The 16,454-nt window shown below is 42.9% G+C and overlaps 2 protein-coding genes across 2 annotated transcripts; one reads left to right on the forward strand and one right to left on the reverse strand.

Moving 5' to 3' along the window:
• The first annotated feature begins 664 nt into the window (after window positions 1–664).
• rhot2 (ras homolog family member T2) lies at window positions 665–10,502 on the forward strand. The gene is made up of 19 exons (XM_070851595.1): window positions 665–814; window positions 1,683–1,741; window positions 2,050–2,131; window positions 2,337–2,380; window positions 2,821–2,874; window positions 2,980–3,032; window positions 3,286–3,394; window positions 3,593–3,694; window positions 3,831–3,929; window positions 4,026–4,134; window positions 4,232–4,352; window positions 4,881–4,965; window positions 5,126–5,271; window positions 5,401–5,501; window positions 7,255–7,385; window positions 7,504–7,584; window positions 7,669–7,791; window positions 8,729–8,931; window positions 9,127–10,502. The coding sequence occupies exons 1-19, from the start codon at window positions 778–780 to the stop codon at window positions 9,242–9,244; spliced, it is 1,857 nt and encodes a 618-aa protein (XP_070707696.1). The 5' UTR covers window positions 665–777; the 3' UTR covers window positions 9,245–10,502.
• A 1,401-nt stretch (window positions 10,503–11,903) lies between these two features.
• h1-0 (H1.0 linker histone) lies at window positions 11,904–13,250 on the reverse strand. The gene has a single exon (XM_070852414.1). The coding sequence runs from the start codon at window positions 13,025–13,027 to the stop codon at window positions 12,440–12,442; it is 588 nt and encodes a 195-aa protein (XP_070708515.1). The 5' UTR covers window positions 13,028–13,250; the 3' UTR covers window positions 11,904–12,439.
• Window positions 13,251–16,454: the final 3,204 nt, after the last annotated feature.

Here is a 16,454-nt window from a genome sequence, read left to right on the forward strand (position 1 = left end):
GTGTTTCTACTCTTCTACAAAATCCCTGCCTGTCAGTTTTACATTCACATGTCCTGTTCGTGATTGAAGCACCCTCTGCTGTTCCAATAAGGAAAACACTGTCTGAATAGAACTGTGAACTGTGGCTTTTCATGGTTTTGGTGACTTTGAAGAAAATCTTAAGGTCTAGTAAGCAAAGCTAGATCTTAAAGATTCAGACACAGGATCATAATTAAATGGTATACAGTATTACATGTGCATGATATCGCAAGGTTTGCCAGAGGGGAACTTTTTACTCAGTAAGAATGATCTCCTCAGTGTTGTTAAGCAGACAGATGATTGTTAATATTTCCTGAGGTATCAGATTTCCTTAAAATAAGACGGTCATCTATTTCATCTCTGCCTTTTTCAAAAGAACTTATATTTACACAGAGGGACAATCTCAATTGGTTGGAACAGAGTTAAACTCTGTACCTCGGGTTGTCTTAAATTAAAGGATATTATTACATGATATAAATGATTAACCAAGGACGTTGTAATAAATAGTTTATGATCGTTTTGGGCAGATAGAAGCTGTATTCATGCCCAGTGCAGTGGGCAGCAGGGTGTCTGTCCGGCCAGCAGAGGGCGCCTTTTCTGTCTCCGCCGTAAACCGGAATGATATGGTTTCACCTTGGCTGCATACCGCTGTGGAGAGGCACACATTTTATTGTAGCTAGAAATTTGACATTCAAATGAAAGATAAATGTCACTGTAGCACTGCAGCGCGTCTGACTGTTCTTCAAAGGGAGAGGAAACATGAAGCAGGACGTCAGGATACTTTTACTGGGGGAGCGTAAGTCATTCACGCTCACAGCCGACCACAAGCTAAAAAAAAGAAACTAGCAAACATTAGCTGTTGTAGCTAACTTTCTCATTTACAAGCTGGATTTACCTGGTTACTCCAGGTGACATGGTGCCGATAGCTGACTTAAAAGGGAAATGTATGTCTCTGCACTAATAATGTCCTATCAAACTAAATTAGATGTTTTCTACGTGGTTAGCGCTTTCCAAGTGCTGCTATGCTAACTTAGCTTAGAGTAACTTTACCCAAGTTGTGAACGGTTAATTAGTTAGCATTAGCGGCCACAGAGGAGTCGGTAAACACGTGTTTTTCATCGGCTAACTGGACGTCTGTCGTCCACTGAAAGCCACATTACATAAGACACAGATGTTTTAGAAGTGTTTGTTGTTTTAATAGTTCTCCGTTAGTTACAGAGCGTGTTAGCTAACGGTTAGCCCAACGTTAGCTGCGGACGAAACAGTTAGTGTATGAATAGATGCTAACGTTCAAACAGGAAACCTATTTAACTAAGCGTTAACCTATTTACTCAGCTAAAACTATGGCTGTTACAGTAACCTGTCATGTCACTGTGCTTTTTTGTAAAGGAAACATTTTCCGTTATCTAAACTGCATTTAGAGAATAACATGTCAGTATGAACGCAGTTATCAGGTGTCATAACAGTTGTATCATGTAGTACATCTTAGATTTACTATTGTCTTTAAAATGTCCACTGTAGGGCATTTATGTGAATGGTGCCATTAAGAGTAATAGTGCACATTGTATTATGTGCTGTCCCTTCATCATAGTCACATACTGTAGGATCCTTGAGTCTTTCTCTGGCAGCTCCTCTCATCTTCCTCATGTTGTCTCCTCCAACAGCCAAGGTGGGGAAGACTTCTCTCATCATGTCTTTGGTTGGAGAGGAGTTCCCAGACGAGGTAAGTGTTAGTACAACTATTGAGAGAATACATGTGCAGAGATGTAAACAGGTAGTATATTCAGTTACCTTGTGAAGCGTGTCAGTGCTGTATGTTGGTTAGAAATAACTAGCAAGGTTGAGTTAAATGTAGGCTACACTACTGTTAACAGTTTGTCCTTCAAAGGTGAAAATTGCCAGCATTTCAGCATATGGCTTAATTTTGTTTGCTAAAGATATAATGTTTAAATTTGCGTTGTGGGAGGCTGTAGCTAGATTAAGTGTTAAATGATGGCTGATCGTTTATCGGTGACCCGCAATCTCTGACAGGTTCCCCTAAGAGCTGAAGAGATCACCATCCCTGCTGACGTGACTCCAGAGAAGGTGCCTACACACATAGTGGACTACTCAGGTAACTTGACCCGAAGGCGAACACAAAGCACCACCATTATTCAGCCCTCTGACTGGTCTCATTGCTGGTTGCGCATGAAGACACCAGCTGCCAAAGCTGTGCAATACTTTGCAATACTTCTGTGTGTGTGTGTGTGTGTGTGTGTGTAGTTTGTTGAAGCCACACAAGATGATGATATTTTTTTCATTGTCCTCTACCCTAACAGAAAAAGAGCAGAGTGATGAAGTCCTGAGAGATGAGATCATCAAGGTAAATACACCATTCAGCACTAATGAACATACTCGTCTTTTTTTAATAACTGAAACTTCTTTGTAAATGTCATGAGCAATCGAAACCAGATACACTGAAGGGTTAAATCAAACTGAAACTATTTATTTTGAAACTATTTAGCTCAGCACCCTAAACATCCTCAGCTTCGCCTTTTTCAAAGTTGTTTCTTTAGCTCCATGTATTTTTCTACGCAAACCCCTTTGCACTTTGTAGCAGACACCTGGATGTTTCCCCATCTGGTTAGTCCATCTCAGTCACTCCAATCGTCTTTTCCTTTTGTCATGTTCAGGGTCTATGTGCAATGTCATGAAATTAAGCAGTATTAGTAGGATTTTGATGACAGGTATACAAGATAGGATTGTGTTGATTCTGTGTTGGGAAGATGTCCCTCTCAGCTGTTCTGTCTCCACCTCACACAGGCTAACGTGGTGTGTGTTGTGTATGATGTCACCAACGAGGACACGATAGACAAGGTAGTGACCTTCTACTTGGTTTGCATTGTCTAATACTCCCATCACTCATTTCACATGTACTTAAACCAATTACACTTGCGTCATTCACTGCTGTTTGTTTTTCAGATCAAAACTAAATGGATACCTTTAGTCAACGGAAATGCAGAGAAAGGGAACAAGTATGTATCAGCTGTTGATGGGTGTTTGCTGCCTGGGCCCCTGAACTTTGAACTCTTTCCCACTGTTTGCTTGTAAAGTTGGTAATTAGGAATGTGAGCCTGTTCAAATCAGCAAAAATGCCCAAGAGTGCATGCAGTATACAGAATTCGAATGTCAGCTAATTAGCATTTTTTCTGATGATGTCATTTATATACATGGCGAATCATGATATTGTTGTACTGAGAGTTACTCTGTCTATGTATGTCATATTAGAGTTCCCATCATCCTCGTGGGAAACAAGTCTGATCTGCGCTGTGGGAGCTCAATGGAAACCATTCTTCCCATTATGAACCAGTTCTCTGAGATTGAGACATGTGTTGAGGTGAGCCTGAACTCTCTCACCGACGTCTCCAGTCTGCTAATCACTGCAGTCTGCACACACCTGCTGACCATACCATTAAGATACACACACGGTTGCCGGGTTTCACACAAATATTTACATGCGCACGCTTTATCTGGCTTTTATATTGCCCAGATAATTGTATCTGAGATATTCTCCCTGCTGTTTTTCTCTATCAAGTGTTCTGCAAAGAACCTGAAAAACATTTCGGAGCTGTTCTACTATGCACAGAAGGCAGTTCTGCACCCCACTGCCCCTCTTTATGACCCTGAGGACAAACAGGTTAGTTATTTTTGGAAACAGGGTGCCAACTGTGGAGCCAGCCTGTTCGTCTGTCTCAGTCCACGTATTTACATATGTGCATACACTGACTGGTTGAGTAATGATAAGATTTTTGTCCTCCAATACTTCTCCCCAGCTAAAACCATTGTGTGTCCGAGCCCTCAGCAGAATATTCTACATTTCTGACCAGGACAATGACCGTATCCTCAGTGATGCTGAGCTCAACTGCTTTCAGGTGACAGTAAAAACCACTTAACATTGCGTTGTCTCAGTTATTACTTGAACCAAAGCATTTTGTTGCTATTAAAATCTTCTTCATCTTTATGTGTAGAAATCTTGTTTTGGGAATCCTCTGGCACCTCAAGCATTGGACGATGTGAAGACAGTAGTTTGGAAGAACACAAGCGATGGGGTGCAAGACAACGGCCTGACCCTAAATGGTAAAAATCAGTCATGAAGGAGAACATGCAACTTTAAACCGTGTTGTTGCAGGTCAGACTCAACTAATGGCCAAGTGCTGTGTCTCTTCTTTTACAGGTTTCTTGTTCCTTAATACATTATTTATCCAGAGGGGCCGACATGAAACCACGTGGACTATCCTCAGGAAGTTTGGTTATGACGACAACCTCGAGCTGACTGATGATTACCTTTACCCAGAGTATGTCTAGTGACACCATTGTCAATTCAGCTACCTGTTATTAGGGATATGCATTTCAAGCAAAAGTACTATTCGATAGTCACAGTGAGGAGTAACTATTCGAAGGTTATTGAAATGGTTCACTAGTGCTGTAGAGCTTTGTACTAGTGGCTTCTTCTAGCTAATGTCAGAGAATGTCAATTTACAGAGCTGCCTCCATATCAATGCCCTGTATCAATCTACTCGGGCTATAGGGCACCGGTGAAAATTTAAGAAAATATACTTTTTAAAATGGGACGATAGTCGTGTAAACTTTTTGATTTGTTTATAATTGAACGAATATTCAAAATGGCCCATCCCTACTGCTTATATTACTGATAACTATAGTATTACATCAGGTTGTATTTTAATATAATTGGAGAGTAAAGGTTGCTGTCCCTTGAGTCTACATAGTCATCTATTTTAGACTTATCGTATTTCTCTTTTTTTCCATTTATCTTTGTCTGTGTCATGTGTGTAAATGTCTAATGGTTGTTTTTCTGCTGTCAGACTAAGAGTTCCAGTCGGCTGCACCACAGAGCTCAATGATGTAGGTCACCAGTTCCTCAAACGGCTGTTTGACAAGTATGATGAAGTGAGTAGCAATCCTAGCTGCCTTTGGTCACAGTGTCTAACTGGAGTGTGGCTTTTAAAACAATATGATAATACATTGAATGTTTTGGGAGAATGTATTTTAATTGCTGTAAATGTTTGGCATGTTCAGTAACTGAGAGTTTCCTTGTTTTCTCTCTTAGGACAAAGACTTGGCCCTGTCACCGACAGAGCTCAGGAACCTATTTTGCGTGTGTCCTTACATGCCGTGGGGCGCAGAGGTCTACACGACTGTCCCAACCACAGACGAAGGCTACATCTCTAATCACGGCTACCTTTGTCAGTGGACGTAAGTGTCCCTCTCGATTGTTAGTGATTTTACATAATTGTAAGCATGCACTAGGTCTACACTTTTGTGCACTTACAGGCAATTTAAGCTCTGCACTGCTCACATGTATGTACATCCCTTCGCACGCAGGCTTTCCGCATACCTTGACATCCACCGTTGCCTGGAGCACCTAGGGTACCTAGGCTACCCTATCCTCACTGAGCAGGAGTCACAGACTGCCGCAGTCACAGGTGTGTCTTTGTGTGGCTCACTCTGTTCATTGTAGGCAATCCTAACAAACCTGATGTAGAAAATGTTGGTGACATACTGTACATCCTCTTTGAAAAGGTAAATCCAGCCTCATAGTTAAGCACTGTTCTGTAAAAGGATTACGAGTCTAATCCTGTTCACTGTAGCCCTAATAGATTTACATACATGTACATGTGTCCTAGAGATGTAACCGAATAGTTTTAGTAGTGGTTTAGTAGTGATTTGAAATATAGAGTAGTCTCCATATACAATGTACATTGTGTTCTTTTGCTTTTTTTGAGCGTTAACCAATTACTCATTAATTAAACTAATTAATGATATTAATGATTGATGATTGTGCTAATATGAGAAGCTGTTACTCGGGTGTACATGGTAGTGGTGTCTCTGTGCAGACTACAGTGTGTGAACTAGTGGCAGTCTGAGGACGGTTTGTTAGGAAAGCTTAGACAAGATTGGAAAGTGTGATAAAGTATGTCTCACTGCTGCTAATCACACACGCTCTGAGCACCCTTAGTTGGCTGTACAGTCAATGTCAGAGAGGCCAGAGAGCAACACAGATCTTTTAACAAGGAGACCTGTTACTGATTTCATGCTGCTGAATCGACCTTTTATTAAGTAGTGTCGATGTTAAAGGTTGTTGGCGCATGTGTTTTTCACCATTAAGATAGTGTCACTTTAAGAAAGGTGTCAGGTGATTGCTAATCGCCAATCAGCTGGGTTATCAGTCAGATACAGTGGTAAAGAGTGAAATATCTCTATACCTGTTGGATGGATTGCCTCAGTCAGTGGTACAGACTTTTACTTTGGTGACTCCCTGATTTTTTTTTGGGATTTTTTTTTTTATCTAGTGACACAAAAGCTGAGGCTGACAAAGCACAGTTTAGACTTAACAGTGGAGTCAGGTCTGACAGTGCAGAGTGGTGCCTTGCAAGTCACAGATATCCTAAAATGGCAAATGTACAGACAATAAACCCTCTTGTTTTTGGCAACAACATGCATTTTCCTGTGGCAGAACCTTCAGGCTAAACTAAACTTTTTCGGTCCCATTAGTTGGTAAGGGTCTAAGATTTTGTTTCTCCTCTTCTCATCTTTTCAGTTATTTTATCTTCCATTTACATTTTATTTAATGCATTTCTAATACCTTGTTTTGTTTTGTTTTTTTAATTGTGATGAAAACCGGTGATGTCGTGTTGCCTCACACACACGCCATACCGAGAACTTGCACTAGTGTGGAAGTGTGCACCTGCATTATATTTTAAATCTAGTTGTTTTGCCTTGTGGAAAAAATCCTCAAACTACCACTAGAGGTCACTTTATCCAAAGTTTAAGTTAATCAAAACGTAGACTTTCTTACTGCTTGTGTCTTATTTTCATATTATTTGCTATCATTCCTGATGTTTATTGCAACACTATATTCACAAGCTGTACTGAGGAGACCTGAGATGAAGCAGCTCTAAATCCTAAAGGTAAAGCAGGTCAGCACAAGTGATGTTTTCTCAGCAGGCACAGGGATTACGTCCTGTGGATTTGGCCTTTTTATGACAATGTTGCCTGGAAAATGATAAACTCAATTAAATTAAATTAAATTATGCCTATCAATACATTAATTAAAGGTAAATTAAGGTTCAGCTGTCTCCTTCTAGCTAAGCTAGTCAACTTCTGATTGACCGTGGCAGCCATGTTTGTTTGTGCAATGTGCTTATATTTTGTGCTTCTGCTTGTTTACATGTGCAGTAACACGGGAGAAAGAGGTGGACCTGGAGAAGTGCCAGACACAGCGGTCAGTGTTTCTCTGCAAGGTGATCGGACCACGGGGGACGGGCAAGACAGCCTTTCTCCGGGCCTTTGTGGGCCGCAACGTTGTGGTATAGCACCATCTGCTATTCTGGAGCTGAAAATATTTAATTTGAAACAAGTGTGAACCATGAGCATGGTTAATGCTAAGTAGTAACTGTGTTACTGTGGTTTATTCTCTTTTACCAGAATAAAGGAAATTCCAGCAGTGCCTTCTCCCCCTATGCCATAAACACTGTCCAAGTCAGCAGCCAGGAGAAGTACCTTATTGTAAGTAGCTCTCGTCCTGATCTTAATAAGCGTCTGGCCCTGACTAAAGCCTCAGCACCAAACTCTCTTCTTCTCCCTGGTCAGCTCAATGAGGTGGATGTGGACGTGGAGTTCCTGAAGGCATCAGACGCCTCCTGTGATGTTGCTTGTCTCATGTACGACGCCAGTGACCCACATTCCTTTGACTATTGTGCCAGTATATACAAGGTCAGTCACAGCAACAGGTACAGGAGCATTTAAAGGATAATACCATTGTTCATTTATAATTCACATAGATAGCCCATCTACTTTACACTGTTTGTGCTGGTGTTTGCACACAGTCAGCCTAGTTAATAATGCAATATTACAGCTCACTTTGCTGCCTTTAGCAGATTCTAATACGTGTTTTTGTAATTACATTAGCAAATTTGGGACAGTTGAAATTGCGAGTGTTACATAATTCATTATATTAAAGCTATGATGGATTGAGGAATGAATTTGTTTTTTATATCTGATGTACAATAAGTTCATGGTGCTAAATTTCATTCCTATTTACACACTTTATAGAAAAAACAACTCTAACGTGCATTACACTGAGTGCAACAGTTCAGAAACAGGCAAATGAGAGAGACACACAAACCTGCTTCCAGCCAAATTATTAGTTTATTGATGTGTGTAATAGTTTGAGCTGTGTATATTACTCTGCAGTTATTAAACAGAGAGCAGGCCACTTCTAGCTCCTGTTGTGATTCAGAATCTACTTGAAACTTGTAAACATCATTTAACTAACCCTGAAAAGTGGAAAAAGAATTATAGAGATTGAACTGCCTCTTTAAAAAAAGCAGAATAAAAGGCTCCATGTAAATGGGTATCCTTTTTAATTGCTTACTTTCACACATTTGACACCCACAAGAGGACACGGGTGTCTCCACAAATAAACTAATCAAGTAAAGTGTTTCACCCTACAAGCTTGAGATCCGTGACCATGTTCAAGTCCTGGTAAAAGAACATGTTCCTTCAGTAGATTTATATCTAATTATGTGTTACAATTACCTTAATTTTATTAGGATTCCCTTAAAAACAAGGTAAAACCTCATCTCATCCAATCTCAATCCCAATCTCATCTCTCAACTAAATTTTTCACTCTATCCCATTTCTCACTTAGCAACACTACATGGAGAGCAACATCCCATGTGTGCTGGTCGCCTCCAAGGTGGACCTTCCCGAGGTCAAGCAGAACCACGGGATGACTCCAGCAGAGTTCTGCTATAAACACCGACTGCCTCCACCGCTGCCCTTCTCCAGCACGTTCCTCGACTCCACCAGCAAGAACATCTACACCAGGCTTGCCTGGGCAGCAATGTACCCGTACGTTCTAGTTTGAGAAACTTCTGCTGTTAAGTAAAATCAGACATCATTGAAAAAACCCTGGATCAAACACATGGTTTAAAACATTAAGTGATTAAAAGATGGCAGGTAGAGATGTGTGTTTGACTCATGGCGTTAGCTGAGTGTTGCTTTGTGTGACTGACCCCTTAATGATTTTTCCCCTCCCGTCTCCAGACACCTGAATGGTTCAGACATGAGCAACACGTCATTTTGGCTCAGAGTGGCGTTGGGCTCGGCTGTGGTCGCAGTTCTGGGCTTTGCTATCTACAGGGCTGTTGCCAGACTCAAATGATCGACAACCAGCTGAGCTTTTTCGTTTGTGTTTTCCACCATGGCGCTCCATCCATCCGTCACGACCAAACCTCCGAGACCAGATCCAGAGCCACTGCTTTCTGGACTAGACCTAGTCTGCATCATGTCACGTTTCACCCCGAAGGCTCATGGGAAACTCTTCATATCTCTGCCCTCCTCGGACTTCTTCAATTTGTCCCTCCCCCTGAGCCACATGATCGCAACAGTCCAAACGCAACTGGAAGCTAGTGATCATATTGTTGCCCACGCTGCAGTGCCCAGCTTTTTCTGCCTTACACTATCCAACCAGGCTACGCAGGAGTTAGCCTATCAGCGCTCAGTGCTTTTACACATGAAGAACTGTTCATGTCCAAACAGGTGCTTTACCAGAGGGAGGGAAATGCAGGAAGACGTTTGCGTCAAATCTTGTGCTTTCCCCTCAATTAGTGTGTTAATGATGAGATTGGAGAGTTTTTATATACATGCAGTGTGTCATAAGCTTGATGTAGAAAAATGCCAAATTGACCAGACTGAAGAACCAAAGGGCGGCACAAGAAGCATTTTATCAGAGCAAAACATCCCGATTGGCTGCCACCAAATCTCTTGCTGGAACTCCTCAATGAACAACACTTCCTTTCGACCATGCCACCACAGACACAAGACGTTCATATCCGATTTGCCAAATAACTCGGGCAGCAGTTACTAGTCATAGCATGTTATTTGCCCCTTGGGTTTTGCCTGAAAATGAAACAAAGTTTTTAGCAGTCAGGCCTCCATTGACCTGCTCTGATAGGAGAGAAATGCGCATGAAGGAAAATGGCGGTTTATTTATGCATTTATGCAAGTAATTTTCTCCTATAAAAGGACACCGATGTTAAAGTGACAATATGAGTAAGGAAAGATCTGGTCAAATTTATCTGCTTTTGCTCAATTTCTCTCTGTTCACATTGAAATGCAATTAATTGATTTTGATTGAAACTGAAATTGATTGATAATCTACGCTTTTTTCATTTACACACACGCACCTGACACTGCACACAGTTTGACCTTGTTATATAATCTGCCATTGTATCGTTTTCCACATGAGTCAGTCGCATTAATGTCAGTTTTGTTGCTTAATTTAGAGGGGGGGGCCTGCTGTGTCTGCTGAATGCACTTCAATGACTTTTAAAATATGGCTGTTTTCTTACTTGGAAGTGATCTGATTTAGATGCTTAATAAAAGACCAGACCGGACTGGGTGGGGACCTTTGCCCAAAAGATGTTGTGGGTGTCGGGGAAAGAGATTTTTTTTTTAATGCTGTGCTCAACATCAACATGTGTGACAAGCATCAGGCTTCAGAGACCTGACCACACATACTTTTTTCTAATCTCTCGGGCGTGCATGACTCAAATGTTTGAAGGCGTTGTTGTAATTCACGTGCCACATAGCGTAGCATTGTAATCACAAAGCGCTTGTTGCTAAAAACAATGATTTCCAAACGTTATATTCTGCTTACAAAACTCATGTTGGCTGACTGTGTTGAAGAAACGCCAATTATGACCCTTTCTAAGGTAGCACCTGAAAATACAAGAGCAGCATGCCTGGATGAGTCTGGATGCTCTGCTTTGATGTTCAGCCTGAAGCTGTTGAACACGGTTAGTTTGATGATCTTACACTTCTCTTAAAAGATAATAGCGAATGACGGTATGTAGAGGGTAATATGTGTGTAATCTTGACTTTCATCAGTTTGGCTCCAGCCTGTCTGCTGCTGGCTGTCTCAGTCCCATCCGCAGTGAAGAGGAGCCGCCTGTTCCTGCAAGACACCACAAGATGGCGGTGTAGCACGTCAGGTGAGAGGCAGGACAGTGATCACTGGGCGTGTCTGCAAAGTCACCTCCTCACTGCTCTGCAGCCGCTCCGAGGAGCGTGGATGGCAGGATTTGTGAGTGTTTCATGTGTGAGAACAGCTGGACGGAGGACAGTGAATTCCTGTTGCACATTAACTCCTGTGTCCTGTGTGCGGGACAGTTTTTGACTGGACGCAGGTTGTTAGACTAGTACACGGATCTCTTCGCCTTGTTTGCCACTGTCCTTTTTCCTGGAGGGGCTTTATTTATGTGCACTTGTGTTCACTTTTATTTCCCATTAGAGTCTCTGTGGTACACGGTGCTTCACTTCATAACAAAGTGACATACAAAGCCCTTGTCTGCCCCCATGACTGGTTGTTTAAGCCCTTCTAAGGTATATGAGTCAGAGTGCATGCTTCTAGTTACTGATATAACCCGATGGTATTTCACTCAGTGATTTTCATGTGACTGTGAAATGGGCATTACTTTTTAAAATTAATTCAACTTGCAGTCTTCCCAAGTCGTTGTTTTATGTTACGTGTCCACTCGTGTTTATCAGGCTCTCTGACTATCACCAGACAGGCTGAGCTTCCATATGTGGGCTTTGTCCGCAACATCTGCTTATCAATTATTCCATGTAGTGCACCACATCCGGCTAAGGACGTTAACTTTTAAAAGACAAATAGATCGTAGTTGAAGGAAGAGCGCCGTCGGTCCGTTTCATTGCGTTCATTGGACCCATTAATCTTTAATGTGCCCAGAAATTCCTCCGTACACTTCACCAGCCGTATTACGCACGCGTAAAAGGCGCACAATAAGTTAACAAATCCATTTTGTAGAAGGTGACAAAGGTTTATTGAATCGCAGTAAAAACAGTCTTTAAAAGTGACTGAACACAATGGGATGTTTGTATATTAGAAGTCGTCTGAACATGAGAAAATCTACAGAATGGGGCTTGAATGACAACTATAGAGCCTTTAGGGAAAATCTTGCTGACGTCCACTGCCCATGTTCTGTACATTGTAAAGGCTCAACAATGCCCACCATTGACACATTTGTATTTTCAGTATGACCCCGTGCACCAACAATGACTATTCGTTAGTCCAAAGGTATATACATTTTTTTGTTCCTTTTTCAGCAAGACCCCCGGCTACCTTTACGTGTATCCATGGATCAGACAGAATATTATTAACGTCAAATAAAAATGCTCACATTTATTTCTACAGCATCTATAGGCAATAGTGCAATGGAGAGAGAACTACTGGTAAAAACAGCATAAGTTTGCATGAGACTTTACAAAAATAATACATATACGAAAACATTTCCTTAAGTATTTACAGTGACTTTGTCTCTCTGTTAATGTCCTTTTACTTCTTTTTCGCTGCTTTGGCTCCCTTTTTGGCCGTCTTTGCCTTGGGCTTGACTGCCCTCTTTGCTGCTTTTGCCTTGGGCTTGGCAGCCTTGGGTTTCTTAGCTGGTGGCTTTCTGGCTTTCACTGGCGTCGCCTTCTTCGCGACCTTTTTCACTTTCTTTGCAGCCGCCTTCTTGGGTTTCTCCGGCGTCTTGGGCACCTTTTTGGGCTTGGCCGCCTTCTTGGGTTTGGAGGGCTTCGCTGCTTTCTTTGGTTTGACGGTCGCCGCTGGCTTGCTGGGTTTTTTGGAGTCCTCCGGTTTGGTGAGCCTGAAGGATCCGGACGCGCCGATGCCTTTGGTGTGGCGCAGCATCCCGGATGCCACCAGCCTCTTCAGGGCCATTTTAATCTGCACATCGACATTGTCGCCCACCTTGTAGTTCTTCTTCACGTACTTCTGGATGGACTGACGGGACGCTCCACTCCGGCTGGCGTCGTGGACGATCGCCGCTTTAATCATGTCCGAGTACTTGGGATGAGAAGCAGGTTTCTTGGGCTTGGCTGCCTTTTTGGCTTTAGCCGGGGTTGCCGACGTCTCTGCCATGGTGACTTTTCTTTTGAGTTAGTTCACACAAAAAAAGTCCTGAAGGTGTAATTTCACCCGGCTCAGCTGGTCCACCGGAGCGTCAGAAACGGCGAAATATAAGCACGTCCAGAAATAAAGCTTTCAAACCCGAAGCCGCACGAACCGCTGTTGTAATAAAAACAGTTTATATAATTGTCCACAATAAGTGGCGTTCAGCACATCGGATCACTTAAGTGTCTTATTCCACAGGCGCCTCAGTGAGCCTATGAAGCCTATCTGCGGACGTGATTGAGAACACCAACTGCCAGCAGCTGATCTAACGGACTCCATGGAACTGGCGCCGTCCCGTTTGTGTTTCTTCATCCTCCAACTCCCGACAAATAAAAAAGCTACGGCGGAGTACTGACCCGCAGAACAGCACGGGCTGACAGCAGAGACATTGGGCTTCACGGGGACACACTTGTTTTCCTCCGTCCGCGCCGGCCAACAACTTTTATTCCAGGAAAACCCGCTGGAAGTAACGCGTGCTGCCAACAATTTTGCACAATTCGCGTTAAATTGACCCAAACAGACGGAACCAGGGGCGAAATCACCCAATGCATATCGAAATTGAATCTATGCTCAAACGGATGCACGAGTTTGTGTCGGTGTAGCATTTCGTTTTTGCTTTTAATACATCGATACATTTTCCCAACTAACACAGTCCGGCCATTGACTTTGAGTGACGTGGTCGAGATTATTTAGTGTTAAACCTCCTATAAATTAAATGTCACACCGTGTAAGTCACAGGTGACACTTGGGGCGATAACCTGTGTTTATGTGAGCCGGAATACGGCGGATGGGTTTGCTGTGTTTGCTGGTTTTTGGGCAGAATTGGTTATAACTGTCACTATGGCAGTCGCCACTCGAGCTCCATTGTCAGGAAAGTTGCCAACACATCCAAAGCTCAGGGATCCTCACACCGCATCATAATATTGATCACCATATTTAGGACAGGGGTGTGAGGGGCTGCCGTGTTTCCAGGTGCAAGTCCAGATGCCAAGGGGGACTGCAGACGGAACCAAAGTCCTTCAATATAGGGCGCAGTGATGGCTTTCTTTTGTTCACTGACTGGCGCATCACACCACAGTCAATAACAACTCTGATAATGTGGCTTTCCTCATTTTTTTAATAGTCCGTGGTGCCGCTTCTAAGCAACAACCCCCTCCCCACACACACCAAACTTTATTGTAATTCTCCTGTATTATTTCTTATTTTAATATCAGGTCTGGTGTCCCTCCCTGCAACGCCATTTTGATTCCTATATGAAAGTCACAGCCACTGGAGTAGTGCTTTCCCCCGACTTTTGTGCCATGGTTGTTTGACTTATTGGACACTGTTTTTGGATTCTAACCAAATTTCTGTCCTCGTCCACATCATCCACGCATGACAGCCAGGCACTTTGTGGAGGATCTGCTCCCTGGCAGGGCACACCACACTGAGACACTGCCCGCTCTGATGCAGTGAAGTGTCCTCTGTTCAAATAACACCACGTCCAATCACCTTCATCCCTCACCTGCCTGTTTTCTTTATTATAGCCGGTGGATAATGGAGTTCATGAAGCTGAGGCTGAGTGTTGTGAGGGAAATATCAGTGTCCCTCTGCCTCCACCTGTGTCCTTACACTGAGTTGGTGACTGTGTGTGTGTGTGTGTGTGTGTGTGTGTGTGTGTGTGTGTGTGTGTGTGTTAAGAAGAGGATGGGTGAGTTAGTGGGTGAGTGAGCGAGGAGGGATTGAATGAGTGAAAACGGGGAGGGAGGGGGATACAGTGGGTGAATGAGTGAATTTTTTTTTTTTTCCATGAGAGCTTAAGGGGGGGGGGGTAGATGAAAGGGTGAGTTACATTACACTGCACAAGTGCATAAAAGAGGGGGGCGGGTGGGGGTGGGGGGGTAAATAGATGAGAGTGAAGGGTGAATAAAGCGGGTGAGCAGAGCTGGAGTGAGTGAGTGAGTGAGTGGATGAAAATATTAGTGCAGCGCAAGTGAGTGAGTGAAGGAGGGAGGGAGATAATTAGGCTGTGCGGCGCTCTGCTTACTGTATTAATAATGGCTCTGTGCTGATATGAACAACATGCCTATTGTTTGATATTCGGGCCATGTGTAGCCGGAATAGCTTTCGGCTTGTTTGGTGTGTTTTTTTTGTTGTTGTTGTTTTTTCTTTAGGGTGGTGGGGGGGTGATAAGGTCCGTTGTTTTTGTCACCGATTGTACGGAGAGATGTGTTATTCCCTTTGGCCGCTGGTGCCCCGTTGAGGAAGCAGCCAAACACAGACTTCTCCCCCGGTTAGACCACTCCCTTCATCCGCCAACAGAGGGACGTCCTCCTCACTCACTGGACCCTGCTCAACGCACAATTTCAGATTAATTTTCAACCTAATGAGACGGAACCTAATGACCAGGACGTTTTATTAAGCTGCTTGCAGTGTGTTGGTGTTTCACAGGCGACTGATAATTGGGGCATAATTTATAGTTTTCTAGTGACTGGCCAGACTTGTACCCTACTGTGTGTGTGTGTGTGTGTGTGTGTGTGTGTTTTGTTTTTCAAGGACTGCTGTCTCTGTGGTGTGGGCAGAGCTCAAAAGATTAGTTGATTATTTCATAAGTGGACTGGCAGAAAATGAATCATCAGCTGGTTTGATGATTTATTAATAATGTAACCACAAATGCCAAACATCAACTAGAAGAAACACAGGGATTTGCTGCTTTTCCTTATCTTGCATTATAGTAAATTTGGTATCTATGGGGTTTTGCACACTTGGTCAGCCAAAAAAAACTATTTGATCATGTCATCTTTGGCTTGTGGATACCACAATTTCACTATTTTTGATGTTTAGACCAAGCAGTTAATCAAGAAAATAATCATCAATGATGAAAATGATTGTTAGTTGGAGCCCTAAGGTGATTGTGAACTTAAAATTCAATCTGTTATCATTATTTTCTTCCTATAGCACAAAACGTCTTAATGGAGAACTGCTGGTACTAGATTGGTATTCCTCATGCCATTTTTGGCATTTATGGCCTCCAGTTGTTCACTCCTGCTGCCAGTGCTCTGAAATCTACCTTCACAGTTTTATCTTTAGTCGTGCCAGTGTCTGAGGTGCAAATATATTCAGCTTACATAATGTGTAACCCAGAGCTGGTTTACTTGTCAGAAGTTGGAGGGAGTCGAGTGGGAGGTACATTACACGTGAATTTACAGAAGACAGCTACACCATCGTGTCAGGAGTGTTTTAGCGTTGCGCCTCTAAATTTAACTGATGCCAGTTTGTAATTTTAGCTGTCTTAAACCCTCTCAAGTCTTGTCCTGCCTCTGGCCCAAAGCATCCTGGGTAACGTCACCCACCATTTCACCACTGAAAGCCTCAGTGTGCTCCATATCAGGGCTGTGGATCGGCCGTCAAAAGG

The sequence above is a fragment of the Pempheris klunzingeri genome, chromosome 20 (assembly GCF_042242105.1).
Source record: "Pempheris klunzingeri isolate RE-2024b chromosome 20, fPemKlu1.hap1, whole genome shotgun sequence".
NCBI classification, from domain to species: Eukaryota; Metazoa; Chordata; class Actinopteri; order Acropomatiformes; family Pempheridae; genus Pempheris; species Pempheris klunzingeri.